The sequence below is a fragment of the Chinchilla lanigera genome, unplaced genomic scaffold, assembly GCF_000276665.1.
Source record: "Chinchilla lanigera isolate Chin_1 unplaced genomic scaffold, ChiLan1.0 scaffold00009, whole genome shotgun sequence".
Classification (NCBI taxonomy): domain Eukaryota; kingdom Metazoa; phylum Chordata; class Mammalia; order Rodentia; family Chinchillidae; genus Chinchilla; species Chinchilla lanigera.
Genome location: NW_004955410.1, coordinates 19,547,934 through 19,564,109, shown reverse-complemented (window position 1 = coordinate 19,564,109; position 16,176 = coordinate 19,547,934). Strand labels below are relative to the sequence as shown.

The 16,176-nt window shown below is 38.3% G+C and overlaps 1 protein-coding gene across 1 annotated transcript in view; it reads left to right on the top strand.

Moving 5' to 3' along the window:
• Ispd (isoprenoid synthase domain containing) overlaps positions 1–16,176 on the top strand; it is a gene marked incomplete at its 5' end in the record, with an annotated part of 254,789 nt that overhangs the window by 50,174 nt on the left and 188,439 nt on the right. Inside the window, 1 exon segment of the mRNA XM_013510696.1 lies at positions 13,528–13,632. Coding sequence (XP_013366150.1) covers positions 13,528–13,632 — 105 coding nt within the window.

Below are 16,176 nucleotides of genomic sequence, written 5' to 3'. Positions count from 1 at the left end.
TTGGGTTTCAGTGATAGGAAAGCTAATGAATAAGAAAATCGGTACCAGGAGTTGGGCCATTTCTGTGGTTGTACCTGACCCTGTGGTTTTGAAGTTGCTGGAACTGACTTATGGGATGTGTTTGAAAAAGTTTGAAGAAGCAGGTTGGAGAAGCTGTATAGTGCTATGAGAAGAGCCTTGTTAGTGATTCTGGTAGGAAGAAGCTCTGAGGAGCAGAATGCTGATAGGCATGTGGACAGTAAAGGCCAGGCTCAGGAGGTTTCACTTGCTAACAAGGACTCTGTTAGAAAGTGTCACACTGTGGCAAAAGTTTTGCTTGCTTTTGTCCTGAGACTTTATAGTTTAGGACAGTCAATTAATTGACATGAAGGAAGACATTTTAAGGTAACCCACTGTTCACTCTGTGGTATGAGTAGTGGTAGTTTCTTTCTGTCATATTTTTTTATTAGTACATATGTACAGTATGTAATATTTCATTCACTGTGTGAAATTTGTACTGTAATACATCTTCATTCCTTCTTTGATCTCTTTTCCGTCCACTGTCCCCTTCCTCCATCTTTTGATGCTGGTTCCCTTTCACAAAGATTTATGTCCTTACTTCCTATTATCCATTTTTTATTTTGCTCCTTGTGATTTGAGTTTCTTGTAGAAGAGAAGCCATGTGATATTTAATCTTGTGTGTCTAATTTATTTCATTTCTTTAAGTCCAATTTATCATGAGGATTAGGAGCAAAAAGCAGGGTAATTTGAAAAACTTAAATTTTGGGTCCAAAGGAACCATGCGAAAAGTTGGAACCAAAGGCACTATGGTTGCTGAACAGATGAGTGCCGTTAGTCAAAACTAATACTTTGTAAAAGGACAATAAGAAATACAGTGTGAGAACATCTCACAATTCAGCAGGAATCCATCCATCATAAGGTCAAGGGTGCACAGTGTCAACCTTTCACTTGGCAAGAGAGTCCCTGAAACCTCTGTTCAGGAAGGGACCCCTAGCGAATTGGTTTCCCAGGAAGCATTTCTCTGTGCTCAGTCATCTCGGCACTCAAAGGCTTCTGCAGTCATGATTCAAAGGTGTCTGGCTGTTGCTTTTGCTGACAGCAGATATAGGTGTTGCCCACATGATACTAGCTTTGCCAGCATGCAGAATACAGAGTTGTGGCTTCCAGGAGGCTTCTATTCAGATAACAAAGGAAGGCCTGGGTGGCCAGGCATACCCTTCTACAGTGAAGCTTCTGCTTTGGGGGAAGCCAACCGTGGATTGAATTCCTTGACACTGTTTTCGAAATTAAATTTCTCCTTTAAATTTTGGGTGAACTTATGTCTCATTGATGGGAAAAGCTGATGAATATAACTAATTTTTCCTGAGTAAGAAGCTTTCTGTTGGAAGCAGGAGATTTTTCTACAATATTTACTGTAAGAATGTCATCAGGGTACTGTAGACAGAACTCACAAAAGCATGGGGCTTCATCTATAAAGATGAATTCACTTTAAGACTTGTCCAGACTTGAGCCTCCAGAAATTAATCTTCTGGGGGCAAAATGAGTAAAATCGAAATATGATAAAAAGGAACAAAAAGACTGCCCTAACTGCAGTTACTGATTTTCTCTGTTCTGACATGAAAAACATACTATGATTCAAGACAGTTTTCTTCTCAGTGTAGCAAGACAGCCAGAAATTATACTAACTGATGCAAACATAGTATCACTTTTATGATTGATAGTTTTTCAGGCTCTAGTGAACGTTGGTGCTATTTGGAGTTATATCAGAGAATTGTACCCTTTTGCTTTGTACTGTATGATTTAGAGATAGCTTTTAGTCTTCAGCCTTGTTACCCTGAATTCTTTCACTAGTACACATTATATTTCCTGGAAAAAAATATTACACATCTATTTAAATTCTGTAAGGTATAAGCAGAATTAGGCAGTATGTATCAAAACTCTTTTTAAAACTTAGGAAAAAACACACAGAAATTTATTAAATGTATTTAACCTCGATTGACATATTCCCACCAGTTTGAATCACCAGTGGCACATACATGACTGTCCCATCGGGTGGCTTATACCACTGTTGGTACAAGTGGATCTCATTACTTTTATTGGTCTTCTTACTAATGCAGTTAATAAAAAAAACCACCCAATGGGACAGCCAGACAAGTACTACTGGTGATTCAAGACACTCGATGGTGAGACACATGAATTATTGCCCTGTTGTGAATGTTATTCAGCTCTTTCTCCCCTTTAGGAGTATTGCTTAATTTTTGTTTTTGTTCAAATGTATATAAATTGAGAATATTGAGATAACTTTAGCTTATGATGGATATAACAGTTATTAAATCCCCTGTTCATGTGTGGATTCCCTAGAAGAACAGAAACTGTGATGGGCTTTGTAGAACAAATGATCTGTCTTGATCCCATGACATCTACATTTTAAGAGATTTCCTACTTTAATATCTAAATATTTTTCACTATGAAGACTCATCATCAAGCTGGTATTATCCTCTTTGTCATATTTAATCAAGGCCTGTGTCTGTTAGATGTCTGCTTAATATCATCAGAATCTTTTTGGAGATCGAATGTGCTTATGGTTAGATTGAATAGCAGTAAATAAATTTCAACACTCAGGAAATAATAATTATTAATCTGGACGGGAATGTAGGTCTGTCAGAGGACTTAGAGCTAGTTATACATAACAGTCATGTTTTAGGCTCATTGCACTTACTGATTCACCTCCAGATTTTTCTAAAGCTTATTTTGTATATTAAAAGATAGTTATGATTTGGCTATGACGTAAATGTATACCTCAGAGTTTCAGTGCTGCAAATTTGATCTCTGTGTGATGGTATTGAGATGTGCTGGCTCTTTAAGAGACAGGGCGTAGGGGAAGGTGAGTAGGTCCTAGAGCACCACTCTTGGTTAGTGCTGTCATGACTGCATTGGTTCTAAGAGACTGGGTTGTTACGAAGTGTGGCTGCTTCATATACTTGACTCCTTTCTGTCCTCAGCTGTTTACCTCTGCTCTGTCTTGTGACACAGCACTGGGGGTGGGTGGGGTTGGTGCTCATCAGATGCCAGTGCCATGGTGTTTGGACCCCAGCCACAGAACCATGGGTCAAATAGATGTCTTCTCTTTATGCCTCACACAGTCAGGAATTTTGTTATAGGAACCAAAATTGGATGAAGACAACATTCTTTTCTTTATGAAGAGTATTCATGGGTTTTTGAATGTAAAGACAAAGTTAAGACAGACTTATCATTTATCCTGTTATGTTGCCAAGCATATATAATATCAAAATTCTATTCTAAAGGGAATATCATTCCTTTTGAAGTTGATCCATAGTAGGTGGAGTCCTTTGTACAGATGTACTGTACAGTTTAAAGCGGTATCCTTTGTCTGAAAATGTGTGGTATTAGAATAATTATGTGTAGAGAGTCTATCAGTGTTCATAAGTATGAGCTGGTATTCTGGTGATTTCATATGTTCTATTAATGGGGTATCTGGTCATCATTTTCATAAGTTTGGCTTCTTGGCATTTTGGTGTTGAAAATATTTTTGGTAATGTGACAAATTTACAAATGGTCCTTAGGAATGCTATCATACTTGTGTAGTCACCACTCTTCTGGAGAGTTTTGAAATCATTGAGTTCATTTACACTTATTATCCTGTCTAGAATTTTCCAGTGTCCATAGAATGTTCCAGAATAACTTCTAAGTCTCCAAGGAACAGAGATCAAAGTTTTCCAGGAAAGACATAATTAATTGGAAAAAGAGAATTGGTCAATAACTAGCAAGTTAATACCTGAATTATTTGTGGAGTATGTAATTCTTTATGTGAATCTTTTTTTTTTTTTTTTACTTCCCATCTGCTTAATGTATGATTTTTGTCTTCCTCTGATTTGATCCTTAGTTTCCATAGATCTATAGGTTAAGAGGATTGGTGAAAGTCTTTCATTAGTTTTAGTACAAATTCCTTGCAGATGCAGCATGATTTCCTTGAGTTTGTCAACTAACTCATCTCAATAATAAATCACGAACCGCCAACAAACTGCTTTGAGGGTAGGTCCTCAGCAACAGACCGTGTAGAACTCACAGGACAGGGTGGAGAAAGAATGGCAAGAGATAAAAAGAAGACAAACATGTTCTGCTTCCTCCCCACCTTTTTTATTAGTGTGTATTAGTTATACAGAGTGCTGGGTTTCATGTTGGCCGAGTTTTACAGTACATTACGTACTTCGGTCATCCGCTCATCACAGTATTGAGACACATTCCTCTTACTTTCCCATTCTGGGAAGCTTCAGTGTGTAAGGTGGTTTGATCGTGTTCATGCATCCTATTATTGGCTCTTAGCACCCCTCCTCTTCCTGCTTCTTCCATTCCTTGTGTTCCTCCTTGTTTTCTTGTCACTTTTTTAGAGAGTGCATATTGGGGAGAATATTTGATATGTATCTTTGTGAGTCTGGCTTTTTTTTTCTCAACAGAATGATCTCCAGATCCCTGTATTTTTCTGCAAATGGCAAAATTTTGCATTTTGCTATTATTACTATTAACCTTTATTAATTTTTAGCTATTGAGTTACTCTGTGCTATGATAGCTGATTTCTTTTGTATTGTCAATGGAGGTACAGTTGTTATTTTTAGTAGATCTTTGCTGTATGTCGATATCTGCTTTGTTTTTGTGTCTCTATCGTTATTGCTGATTTTCTTTTGGTTGTTAAGGGTGGCATCGTTTTTGCTTGGTGCTAAGGAATCTTAGGAAGTTTCTCAGAATAGATTGTTATGTATTAGAGAAGAATTACTGCAGTCCAGGTGTTCCTGGCTACCTTCCCAGTGTGCTCAGACAGTCTTGACCTGTAACTGCTAAATGCTCTCTCGCTAGTCCTTAGCTGCCTTTACTACATAGCTCATCTCGATCCAGGGATGACATCCTCGTTGTCTTCTGGTAAGGAAGGGGCATGAAGGGTTTACTTCATTCTCTGTCAAGAAGGCCTTTGTATTCATATGTGTATGAGTTTAGATGAAATAACATATTCCTAAGCATGTATAATATACATTTGGTAAATTGATCTAAAGATATTATGGCTTATATCTAGATGTTGTGTGCTTATAGGTGGGGCTTTGGAGAGTGACTAGATCATGGGTGTGTGATATTGGATCATGGGTGTGTGATACTGGATTAGTTCACTAGTTGGTTTAACATGGTTCTGGGTGTGAATGATGGATTTACTGAAGAAAGGAGACACACTCTGGGTGTGGGTGGCACCAACCCATAGGCTAGATGGAATGCAAAGGGAAAAAGGAAGGAAGTTTTGCTGCTTCCTGCCTGCCATGGTGTGAACTCTTTCTTCTTTGCTATACCGCTGTGCCTTGGAGTCAGCTGCCTGTGGACTGAAACTTCCACAAACTGTGAGCCAAATAAACTTTTTCTCCTTTGACTTGAAGTTGTTGGACATTGTGTCTTGGTGAGGAGAAATTAACTAAGAGCAAAGACAAGTGGTAGGTATTTAATTTTGTGTTCATTTAGCTTTCAAGACCAAATAGCACCAGTATGGTATGTGATATCCTCTGTATTCTACTTCCTGTTTGCATCCCAAGGCCTGATTATAGTCCTTTCTTTTCTACTACTGTCTTTGATTTTGTGTTAATAAATTCATTGCCTTGGTCTTATTTTCAGACTTATGCAAATGTTTCTAAAATTGCTTAGTTTGGATGTTTTTAATGAGCGGCATCGTACTAGTATTATTTTTTGTAACTTTTCGCACAGTGATTTTGTTATTAATTTCAATCGTACGTATATGCAGTGCATTACTTTTTTACTTTTTTTTTTTTTTTTTTTGGTTTTTCTCCGGTACCAGGAACCGAACTCACGACCTTGCGCTTGCCAGGCAGGCGCTTTTGCCGCTGAGCTAAATCCCCAGCCCCCAGTGCATTACTTTTTATTGCAGTAATATACTGGGGATTGTTTTGTCACTGACTTCTTTTTAGTTTTTGGCTAACATGAAATATCTTTTCAACACTTATATCAATTTGTTCTTGTTATGCCAATGGTATGTAATAAACCATGCAGGAAGACAGTTGCTTAATGAAAACCAGTTCATGCTCAGGCTTCTGTGAGTTAGCTGGGACTTTGCTGATACAGAACGGACTTGACCAGGCAACTCTCATTTGCATTACAGGTTTGGACAGTTCTGGTCCACGTTGTGTCATCTTTCTTCAATAATTAGACTGTTAAAGCATGTTCTAATGGAGATGGCACAGGTACAAGAAGGGGAAAATCATGCAAGGCCTACTAAAGGCTAGGTTGCAGCTGGTACACTGTTATTTCTGCCTCATTCAATTGGTTGAGGTAAATCACATAACCAAGCTCAACAACGACAGTACATTGTTGAGGGGTGGCAATGCAGATTTCCCTGCTCAGTGAGAGAGAAACATAAAATGGCATGGCACGGGGTGCGCATATGGGAAGGTATTTGGGTATTGCATCCCCAGCGACATTTACTAGAGTTTACCTTCTTAGCCACAATTGCTTGCATCCCTCTGATACATAAATATTTTTTGGTGAACTTTCCTCATATTCTTTGAGGCATAGGGCAACTTTTACTTCTATAGCTATAACTAGTTTACCAGCACTGTTCACAGAATAAGTGTTAGTGTGTTACTTGCCTGTAATTGTAGCCATGTCACATGTAAGGTATTCATACGCACATGAACCCTTTTCTCCTATCAAATTCCAGGGGCTATTTGTCTTTTTATTATTAGACGCCATCTTATTTGCTATCATATTATTGTTAGACTCTGTCTTAACTGCTATCGCATTATATTTTATGTAACAACAGTGGTGAAGAAATAGTTTTAATAAACATCACATCATATATAATTTTAATAGAAATATAACTTTAATATTTAATAATTAATAAGCTCCATCTTTTTGCCTGATTCTTCTCAATCAAGGATAATGTGGTAATTCTGTACCTTATTCATTATGTAAACTTCAGGATCAATTCATCAGTTTTCATGAAGAGCATTGTTGCCACTTTGATTTGCAGCTTATCTATCTATTGGGAACTGTTACTGTTGTAAAAATAGCATCTATGCCCTATAGTTATTTCACTTAAGGTATTTTTAAAAACCTAAATGAAATTTTAGTTTTCTTCCAAGAGAGTCTTACACCTTTTTTTTCCTTAAATTTATTATTAGGTAGCTTGTTCTTTGTTTTTGTTGTTGTATGTGGTACTGGGGATTGAAGCCGGTGTCTCATAGAGCTAGGCAAGTGCTCTGCCACTCAACTGCATCCCCAGGTCTTGTTTTTGTTGTTGTAAGTGTACATTTTTTGATTTTATTTTACATTCAAGGTTTACTGAGGTGATTTATATGAGCTAAAAATTCATCTAAATTATCCAGTAGCTGTTGGGAAAGTTACACATTCCTGTAAAGCTGACCTCAATCCACCTAAAGAGTGTTTCCATCACTGCAAAACACTGCTTTGTTCCCCGTTGAGCTTGGTTTGATTTTACACCATTAATCTGTTCGGTAGTTTTTGTATTCTTTTTTTTAAAGAAGGTTGTGTAAGTGAAATCATCACATTATGTGCTTTGTTAAGTGTTATGTACTGTTGCTTTAAAACATAATTTTGAGATTCATTCATGTTGCTGGATATATCTGTATTTCATTTTTTAAAATTGTAGACAAGCTGTATTTAATTAGCATTCACCTAATGACCAAGTTGTCACGCAAATTTAATTTTTTTTCAGTTATGACATCCCCTTTAACTGGAGAGCAGAAACGCTGGAGAACATTAAAAAAATTTGTAAAACAGAGGACTACATAGTGATTCATAGAAAATGTTTTAATTAGGGATTGAAGCTGTGAATGCTAGATTGCAGAATGAAAGACTTGCAGGAAAGGCGTAAGAATACATTGGCCAAGAACTACGGAGAAGGTAGAAGGTACTAAACATTAGTATAAGGAGTAATTCCACAAGACACTGTACAGGTCAAACTGCGTAGAAAGTGGGTCAGTAAAAGACTTGAGATAATTTCTGACTAGGGCTTAATGCACATTGTTGTAGTTCTAATGGCTTCTACTAAATTCATTTTAACTCTGTTGTCATGTGTCTATTTTTATAAAAGAAGGACATGATATTAGCAGATTCATTGGCCCACTCCCCAGTTTCCTCAGTATGTGTGGACACACCTCCATTAGAAGGGTGATCTGGATTCTTGATCTTTTTTTTTCTCGCTCTCTCTTTTTTCTGGTAACCTTACTCATCCTTCTCACCTGAATTGCCTGGTAAAGTTTCTAGAAACATTTAAATTAGTAAATGAGTAAATATCTCTTCCAATCATTCCTTTTCATGTTTTTTCCATAAAGAACGGTTATATACTTTGAACTTCTTACGAGAATTTTTACCAGATGTCCTATTGTTAATTTATGCCTGACGCAGTAGCTTAACCAGTATATTTATTCTTTTTTACTACATCATCCAATGTGGTTAATAATGTAGCTACTCCTATTGATACTGAAATAATTTCTGTATCTGGGCCCTCCTTTCTCTGTATCTCATGGCTAATTTCAAATTCTTATAGTCTCTTCATAAGATTATTGCAAAAGCTTTGTATGGTCCTCCTCAAGAATTTAAGCTTTCTGTCTTGTTTTGGATAATGATTCAAGGTTTTGATTCTTTTCCTTTAGTGTTTACAGTAGTGTTAGATGTACTACATGATACAAAGCTAGTTAATTCTTTGTCACAAAAGGCTAGTAATTTGTGTTTTATGGAAGTATCTTATTTCTGCTCTTGTTGCCAAACTTTTGATCAGTTTACTTTATCAGAGAAGAAAACAGAGAATAAAACGTTCCAGTAGAATTCTTATGTTTTGTACCATTTGATGGTATTTGATTATGAGGTTCAGCAGAAATGGTGGGGAATGCAATTTTAGAATTAATGGTCATATCGTTACATATCTTCTCCTAAATTATTTGGACACACAGACAGATCTAGGTGATGTTTAACTCACAGGGATGATGGTAAAGCCTGTGAGTTCATAGTGGATTTTGGTTGGGTAGGGCTGTCAAAAATTTGAACAAATTATGTTTAGTTTTTTCCACTGATAGTCATTGGAAAGACTTCTGTGAATGTAATTCTGTGTTAAGCTCATTAAAATTTTTCTACCCAAAGAAGAAATCTTGTCCTTCGTTAGATCATTTGTACTTTTCTTACGGAATGTTTTATCTGTGTTGTTAGAGTCATGCAGACTTAGTCTGACTTGGTTGTCTGTTCATAAAATGATCTGAGATATAATAAAAACAAAGCTTCTTTGACAACTGTCTCTCATGTGATTCTAAAATATATTGCATAATTCAAACAATGTAAATGTATGCAAAATATTTCAGATTCGATTTTCAGATGATAAATTGAGTGCAGGTGTTCACTGTTTACCTAATTGTAAGATAGTCTGTTTTGTCCCTACTTGAAATATTCTGAACATAGCCTTACAACTGCAGCGTGGGAAGCCTGTGCATACATGCCTTTGATTTAGTTTTACTCTAATGTATACATGGTTCCTTGCTGGGCAAACTTCCCAGGCTCCTTTGCCAACATAGTCTTGTGAATGATGTTAATGCTGGGAGGATATGCCATCAGATTACTTGTAGCCACGGACCATTACATTATTATGATAAAACAATGGTTCCTAACTTTTTTGTGTTACAAAACCTCTGAGAGTTGTAGAGTCCCTCCTCAGGGGAACAATTGCATTATACACAAAGTGTGTTTTTCCAGTCCCTGTGAAGCCCTATTTTACCTTGGATTCAAAACTCTGCCATGTTTTCATACATTGTGTATGGGAATATCAGTGGAAACCACCTTTTGGGAAGGCAATGGGGAATATTTGTCTAATTAGAATACACATACTCCTATTTCTGGGTAGAGATTTATGTGATTTTGCTTACTAGCCAACCCCCTATTAAAGCTGCTAGAAAGTGACATAAACTATGGAACAGGAGTGGGAGAGATGACTTTGGCAAAACCTAGCTGGAAAGCAAGGGTATCACTAGTGACAGTCTCAGAAGATCTGAGAAGGCCAAGTTATAAGCAAATAGTGAGGCAAGCAGAGAGTTTGCTATAGAAGTGTAAAAACTCAGGATCATAGCACTAGCTACCTCGGGAACTGAAAAGATCGGGAGGGTTTGTTCAAGGCTGCTTAAGTGGCAGCCTGATCTCTAATCACTTTCTGTGCTGTGCAACTATTTTAAGAGAGGCAGGTGTGGGCGAAGTACTCTTTGTGGACTGGGAAGACACAGTGCAGTCAAGGGCTTAAGTGCCTTGCCAAAAACAGTGACTAACAGACCGTGCATATATGACTGCTGAAAGGGGAAGCCCACAGCTTCTGTAGTTCTGTAGCCACCATCTTGGTGGCTTGGCTTTCTATCCTGGCTGGGAATGGGAAGAGTGTGTTTGGGCAATCTAAGTCTAGTCTAAGAACAAAGACTTACATGCTACCCTCAGTCGTTTCCTTAAGCATTTCCACACAATTACACCATACTAAGCTATTGGAAGGTTTTCTTCCAGGAAATAAATCAGTTCAGAAAGAAGACCACATGGGACATACAAGTTCAAAGTCCATGATATAATAGAGATGAAATTATCCCTGAGCTGGAGGTGTAGGGAGTTCTGGGTTGATAGCTGTGTGACTGGCAGAAAAAGATTAGAGAACTCCCAAGAGTGACTTTTTAGGAATATAAAAATAGCAAAATGCTTTGTGTGTTATGGCATCTTGAAAATAGATTTAGATGAATAGCTAATGTTTGATGTTGAATGAGTCATAAGCATATAGAAACCTAACCACATCAAAACAAAAGATAAGCTCTAATTCTATGTAAAACAGTGAGTTATTCAAGAAAGAATTTTAGTAATGTGTGGTTCAGTTACGAGTAGTGTTTCTACAGTCAAGGGTGTAAACACTGAATATTGATTTAATCAAAATTATGATATTGAAAGGATGGAGAATAGGAAGTGTGGGTTTGTATTGTGGTGAGTTTGGAAAGGACAAAATTCATTCTCTTCAGTAGATAAGAAACAAAGGAGAAACATCAAGAGACAGTATGAAGAGGTATTATTTAGAGGTACTATAAGGTAGTTGAATTACTGAGCAGGATGTTTCATCCTCTGTTACCCTGTTCATGGCTTCCTGGCGGATGAAGTATTTTCTCTCATCCTTTTTTTTTTGGTTTTTCTCCGGTACCGGGAACCGAACTCACGACCTTGCGCTTGCCAGGCAGGCGCTTTGCCGCTGAGCTAAATCCCCAGCCCCTTCTCTCATCCTTGTTTCTGGATTTTGCTGTCTGACTTGCTTTGGATAATGGTATAGTTTTACCAGATGTAACATAGGTGGACCCTTAAAATATGCTTCTGCTATCAGGCTTGTCCTCTCATTCTTGTCCTCTCTTCTTACTGCTGTAAGAAGATGTGCTCTTGTTGCTGACCCCCACCCCCCAGTGTCTGCGGCAGATCCTACACATGGATCAGAACTCCACAGCCTTGCGGCGGAAGCAGCAACTGCACAGCTGTGTGAGTGAGATTTTCTACATACTTGTTACTCAGCAAAAGCTGACTGTTATATATGAAGATAAGTGGTAGAGTAGCTGGTCAAAAGAAGAAGGACTGCTTCCAATGAAGACAGTGGGGTAGAAGGGAAGGGATGAATGATTTTCCTTAATAAATTTTGTGGGGTGTTTCATTTTTTAAGCCACGTGTATGACTTCTAAGGTCATCAAGTGATGTGTTCATTATCTTTTTAGTGGAACAATGGGAAAAGTCAGTTATTACTAGTTATCTTTGGAATTTACCCATGTGTTAAGGAGAGAATTCTGTTCATCATACGGACAACTCTGTCATATATAGTAGGTAGCTTTGTGCAGATGCCAAAAGTACAAAGTGGGATTCTACCAAAATTATTTATATATATATATATATAAAATATATGGGTATTTATATATATTGCTTCATATTGTATATTCATTTGAATTTTTTTTCTTTTTGGCTTATGCTGAGGCTTGAACCCAGGGTCGTCACACTGATCTACATCTCCAGCCCACTTTAGTTTTTAGGGTTTTTTAGTAGATATTTGCAGTACATAATGATTACAGGCCTTGTGGGAGTTGGTACGTGTACATAGCACAACTTTACTCTTTTTATTCCCTTTGTCCTTCTACCTCCTCTTCCCTCCGTCTCTTGATCCCTTCCCACTTGAGAAAGATTTATCTCTGAGTTTTCTTTTATTGTGCTCTTTATTTATACGTTAGATTTCTGATATAAGAGATAAGCATTCAATATTTGAGCTTGTGTGTCTGATTATTTCACTAAACATTATGGTTTCAAAGTGCATCCTTTTTCTTACAAATGGCTCATTTATCTTTATGATGGAGCAGTACGCCACTGTGTGTAAATACCACAGTTTCTTCATCCATTCATCTGTTCGTGGACATACAAGCCTCTTCCAAGATTTAGCTAGTATGAATTGTGCTGCTATAAACATAGATACACATGTATCACTGTAATATGATCTCTTAAACTCTTTTGGGAAGATAACTAGATAGGGAATAGCTAGGTTGGATGGAATTTCTAGTTTTTTGAGGGATCTCCCAGCTCTTTTAAAAAATACTGTATTTTGATACAAATTCTCTAATTTGTTTAGTTGCCCAGGCTGGGCTTCTATTTGTCATCCTCCTTCCTCAGCCTTCCAGAGTGCAGGATTATAGGCAGGTGCCACTGTGTCTGGCCTATTGCAAATTATTTAAGTCAGCCTTCTTTTCTTGGCTTGAATTCCTGGAGGCCAGGATGCACATGTCATTTGTCTTGCTGTAGCTGGCATTTAATACAGAGCTTGGAGACAGGTAATCACTCAGTGAGTATTTAGCTGAATTATAGTATTGCGTGATTAGTTTGGTGATTCTTCTCAAAATGCTTAAACTGTTACTTGTATTTTAGTGAATCTGAAAGATATTTATGCTTTTTCTCACAATGAAAGACTGACCATTCTCATGTTCAGAAGTCAGCTCCTTTAAGGAGGCTAGATGGATGTTTTCAGTATTAAAATGAATAAGAGAACTGTGACCTTTAAATGTCTTGAGATATGAAAATAATATAGAGGATTTGGATTTTACAGATGTGTATATTTCTTAAATGAAGAGTTCTCATACAGTAATTCCTCAGCCATAGCTTCAGGCATTTTATAAATGGATTTAGGGGGGTAGTTTATGAGCAAAGGGAAGAAAATATTGTATTTATCTGCCACCTGAAACTATTGAGGGGATTCAAAACAGTAGGGATTGCACCATTCCTATTTACTCTTTGTTTTATTTTGCTTTTAGGGAACAGGGATCATATTATAATGTCATCAGTAGCTCATTAAATGGTTTGTGAATTCTCTGGGCTCTGCCTCTTGTGTTTGCAATTGTTTATGAAATAAAGGGCTTGTTTTTATTTAAACTGTATTGTCATTTCTTAATTCCTTTCTTTTTTTCCTTTTTACACTAGTGTAGTGACTATGACTTGGATTTCGGAACCGAGTGTTTGCAGTTGGCTCTAAAATACTGTGGCACTAACGCCAAACTTGTAGAAGGATCACCCGATCTCTGGAAGGTGAGAGAGAAGGTACCTCGTTCTGGCTCTTCTCCGCTTGCGTGTGCACACGTGTGTATGTGTGCCCTTATGTCCTAAAGTGATAGAATGATTAAAGATGGCAGAAGAGTTTCACTGGGTTTCCTGAGCTCTCCAAGTACGGTTTCATTTCTGTTCCCTGGCCTCAAATAAATTCACTTTGACTAATTCAGGAAATGCCCTTTTAACCCAGGAATATGTTTTCTTTACCATTTTTCCCTTTCTAACCTTCTGTATCCCATTCACTCAATTGGATAAAGCTGCAGCTCTGCTGCTCAGGGTGCAATATTTCCTTCCAGGCTGGACTGGTAGCTGCAGCTTAACTGGGCTGCAAGCCTGTGTGCCACAGCCTAAGACAGTGACTGGACGCTTTCTTGGCCCCAGATGCGGAAATGGTCTCTTTCCTTTGGCCAGACCCAGCTTGTATAGTAGCAGGCTTACGTCTTTCGATGGGAATGGAGTGGTGGAGTGGTGGCTGCACACAGAATAGGAGCACAGTCACACTCACAGTGTTTCATTAGGTAGACATATGTTGAACTGCTCCTTAGGTAGAGGAGAAATAGAGGTGTAGGATGATCTTGTAAATTTTAAAATAGGTGTAAATTCTTCAGGAATATTGTTCAGAATGTTGAGAAATCTTTATAAAATGTCTACCAAATCCTTATTTGTACAGAATCATTCTAATTGAGATGATATAAATTCCTAAGCATAATTCCTTATTGATTCTTAAGGCAAAAAAACCCTATACTTTGATTGGGTATTTTTCACAGTGCTGTGGTGGGCCTTGCCGCATAGTAAGATGGTCTCACACACATTAAAATTCCAACAATATCGACATGTTTGGATTGTTGCTTGGTAGAAAAAAGTCCTGCAGTATAATGTCTCGTATAAGGATGTCTAAATGCTATCAGCCCAGCAAGCAAATGCATTTTTCCATTTTGTTTGTGTTTTGCTGTATATGTCTCCCATGGGCTTCTCTCAGTTGCACTTTATGGGCATTTCTGAGGTTACCAAGGGATATGTTTGATGTCTTGCCCCGGCAATGAGTCAGAGAAAGTCAGTTATTGCTGTTCATCTTTAGAATTTAACAATGCGTTCCAAAGAAAACTCTTCTCACTATATATACATGGTAGAATACTTAGGATAGTAATTAATATCAGCGTGCTATAATATCTTTGTGACATAAATCTTAATTATGAGGCTTTTGGCAATTGCTAGTTAAGCGTTTGGTCAAAGATCCTGGCCACATCTCTGGGTAACTCCTTTGCCTGTCTGCTAGACCTAGTTTGAAGGTCCTGAAAAAAAAGTGGAAACACTGGGACATGGTGTTGGCACTCCCCTGTCAGTACTCTGGCTTCACTTGACGTCTTTGGAGGTATGGTTGTTCACCTCTTTGGGGTATTCTGAGCCTTCATCAAGCCTGTGAAGCACTGAGGTCTGTGGCTAACCGAGAGATACCCCATTGCACTTTGAATTTTCACTGTCGCTTCACAAAGTTATTTATTTTAAAGTGCTCCTATTTCATTACTGTCTTTGGCCACAGAGAATTATTCCTCAGATGCATCTTCACTCTGTGCCTCCTCGTTATGTGCATTGCAGGTCAGGGCACTGTGATGTGCTTGGTCCATCCACAGTTCCTTCCTTTATTGGTGAGTGACTTTTGTACATGCTGTTGTCTGGGAATTGTCTCCCCCCAAAACGGACGTTCGTGTCGTAAGCTCTGGAACCTGTGAATGTGATCTTACTTGTAAAGTGGGTCTTTGGAGGTAAAATCAAATTAAAATGAAGTCATAGTGAAGAAGGGTAGGCCCTAAACCCATCATGACTGGTGTGCTTGTAAGAAGAGACACACATGCAGGAAGAGTGCTGTGTGAGATGAAGGTAGAGATTAAGGTGATACATTTATGAGCCGAGGAACTCTAAGGCCTACCGGAAGCTAGCAACCAGGCTGGGAAAGGATCTTCCCAGTGGCTGTCAGAGCAACCCCGAGTCTGTCCACGCCTGGATTTCAGACTTGGAGCCTCTGAGAGAATGGATATCTGTTACTTTAAGCCATCCAGGTTGTATTAGTTTCTTTATCTGTTTTTTTTTTTTTTTTTGTCTTTTTGAAACAGGGTCTCGCTATGCAGTTCAGGCTGACTGTGAGCTCACTGTGTAGCCCAGGCTGTTCTCTAACTCGTGACGATCCTTCTGCCTCAGCCTCCTGAGTGCTGGGATTACAGGCATGCGCCACCACGCCCAGCTTCAGTTTCTTAAAGTAATCCTGAAAACACATGCAAGGGCCTGCAGTGGTTGGGAGAGTACCATCACTTCCCACACTAGCGCCGAGGCAGAGCACCTCAGTGCTAGGAATGGGTCTGACTAATGATGTACATCAAAAGAATGTGGGACACTGAAGGGCCCTTGATGGCTGTGGACTGGGCAAAATGTGTCCTGTGAATCACTGTATTAGGTGTTCTCATGTACGTTTCTTTGGAGTGAAAAGAAATCGTGAGTGTAAAGGTTCCAGTTGTTCCAGGTTTCCTA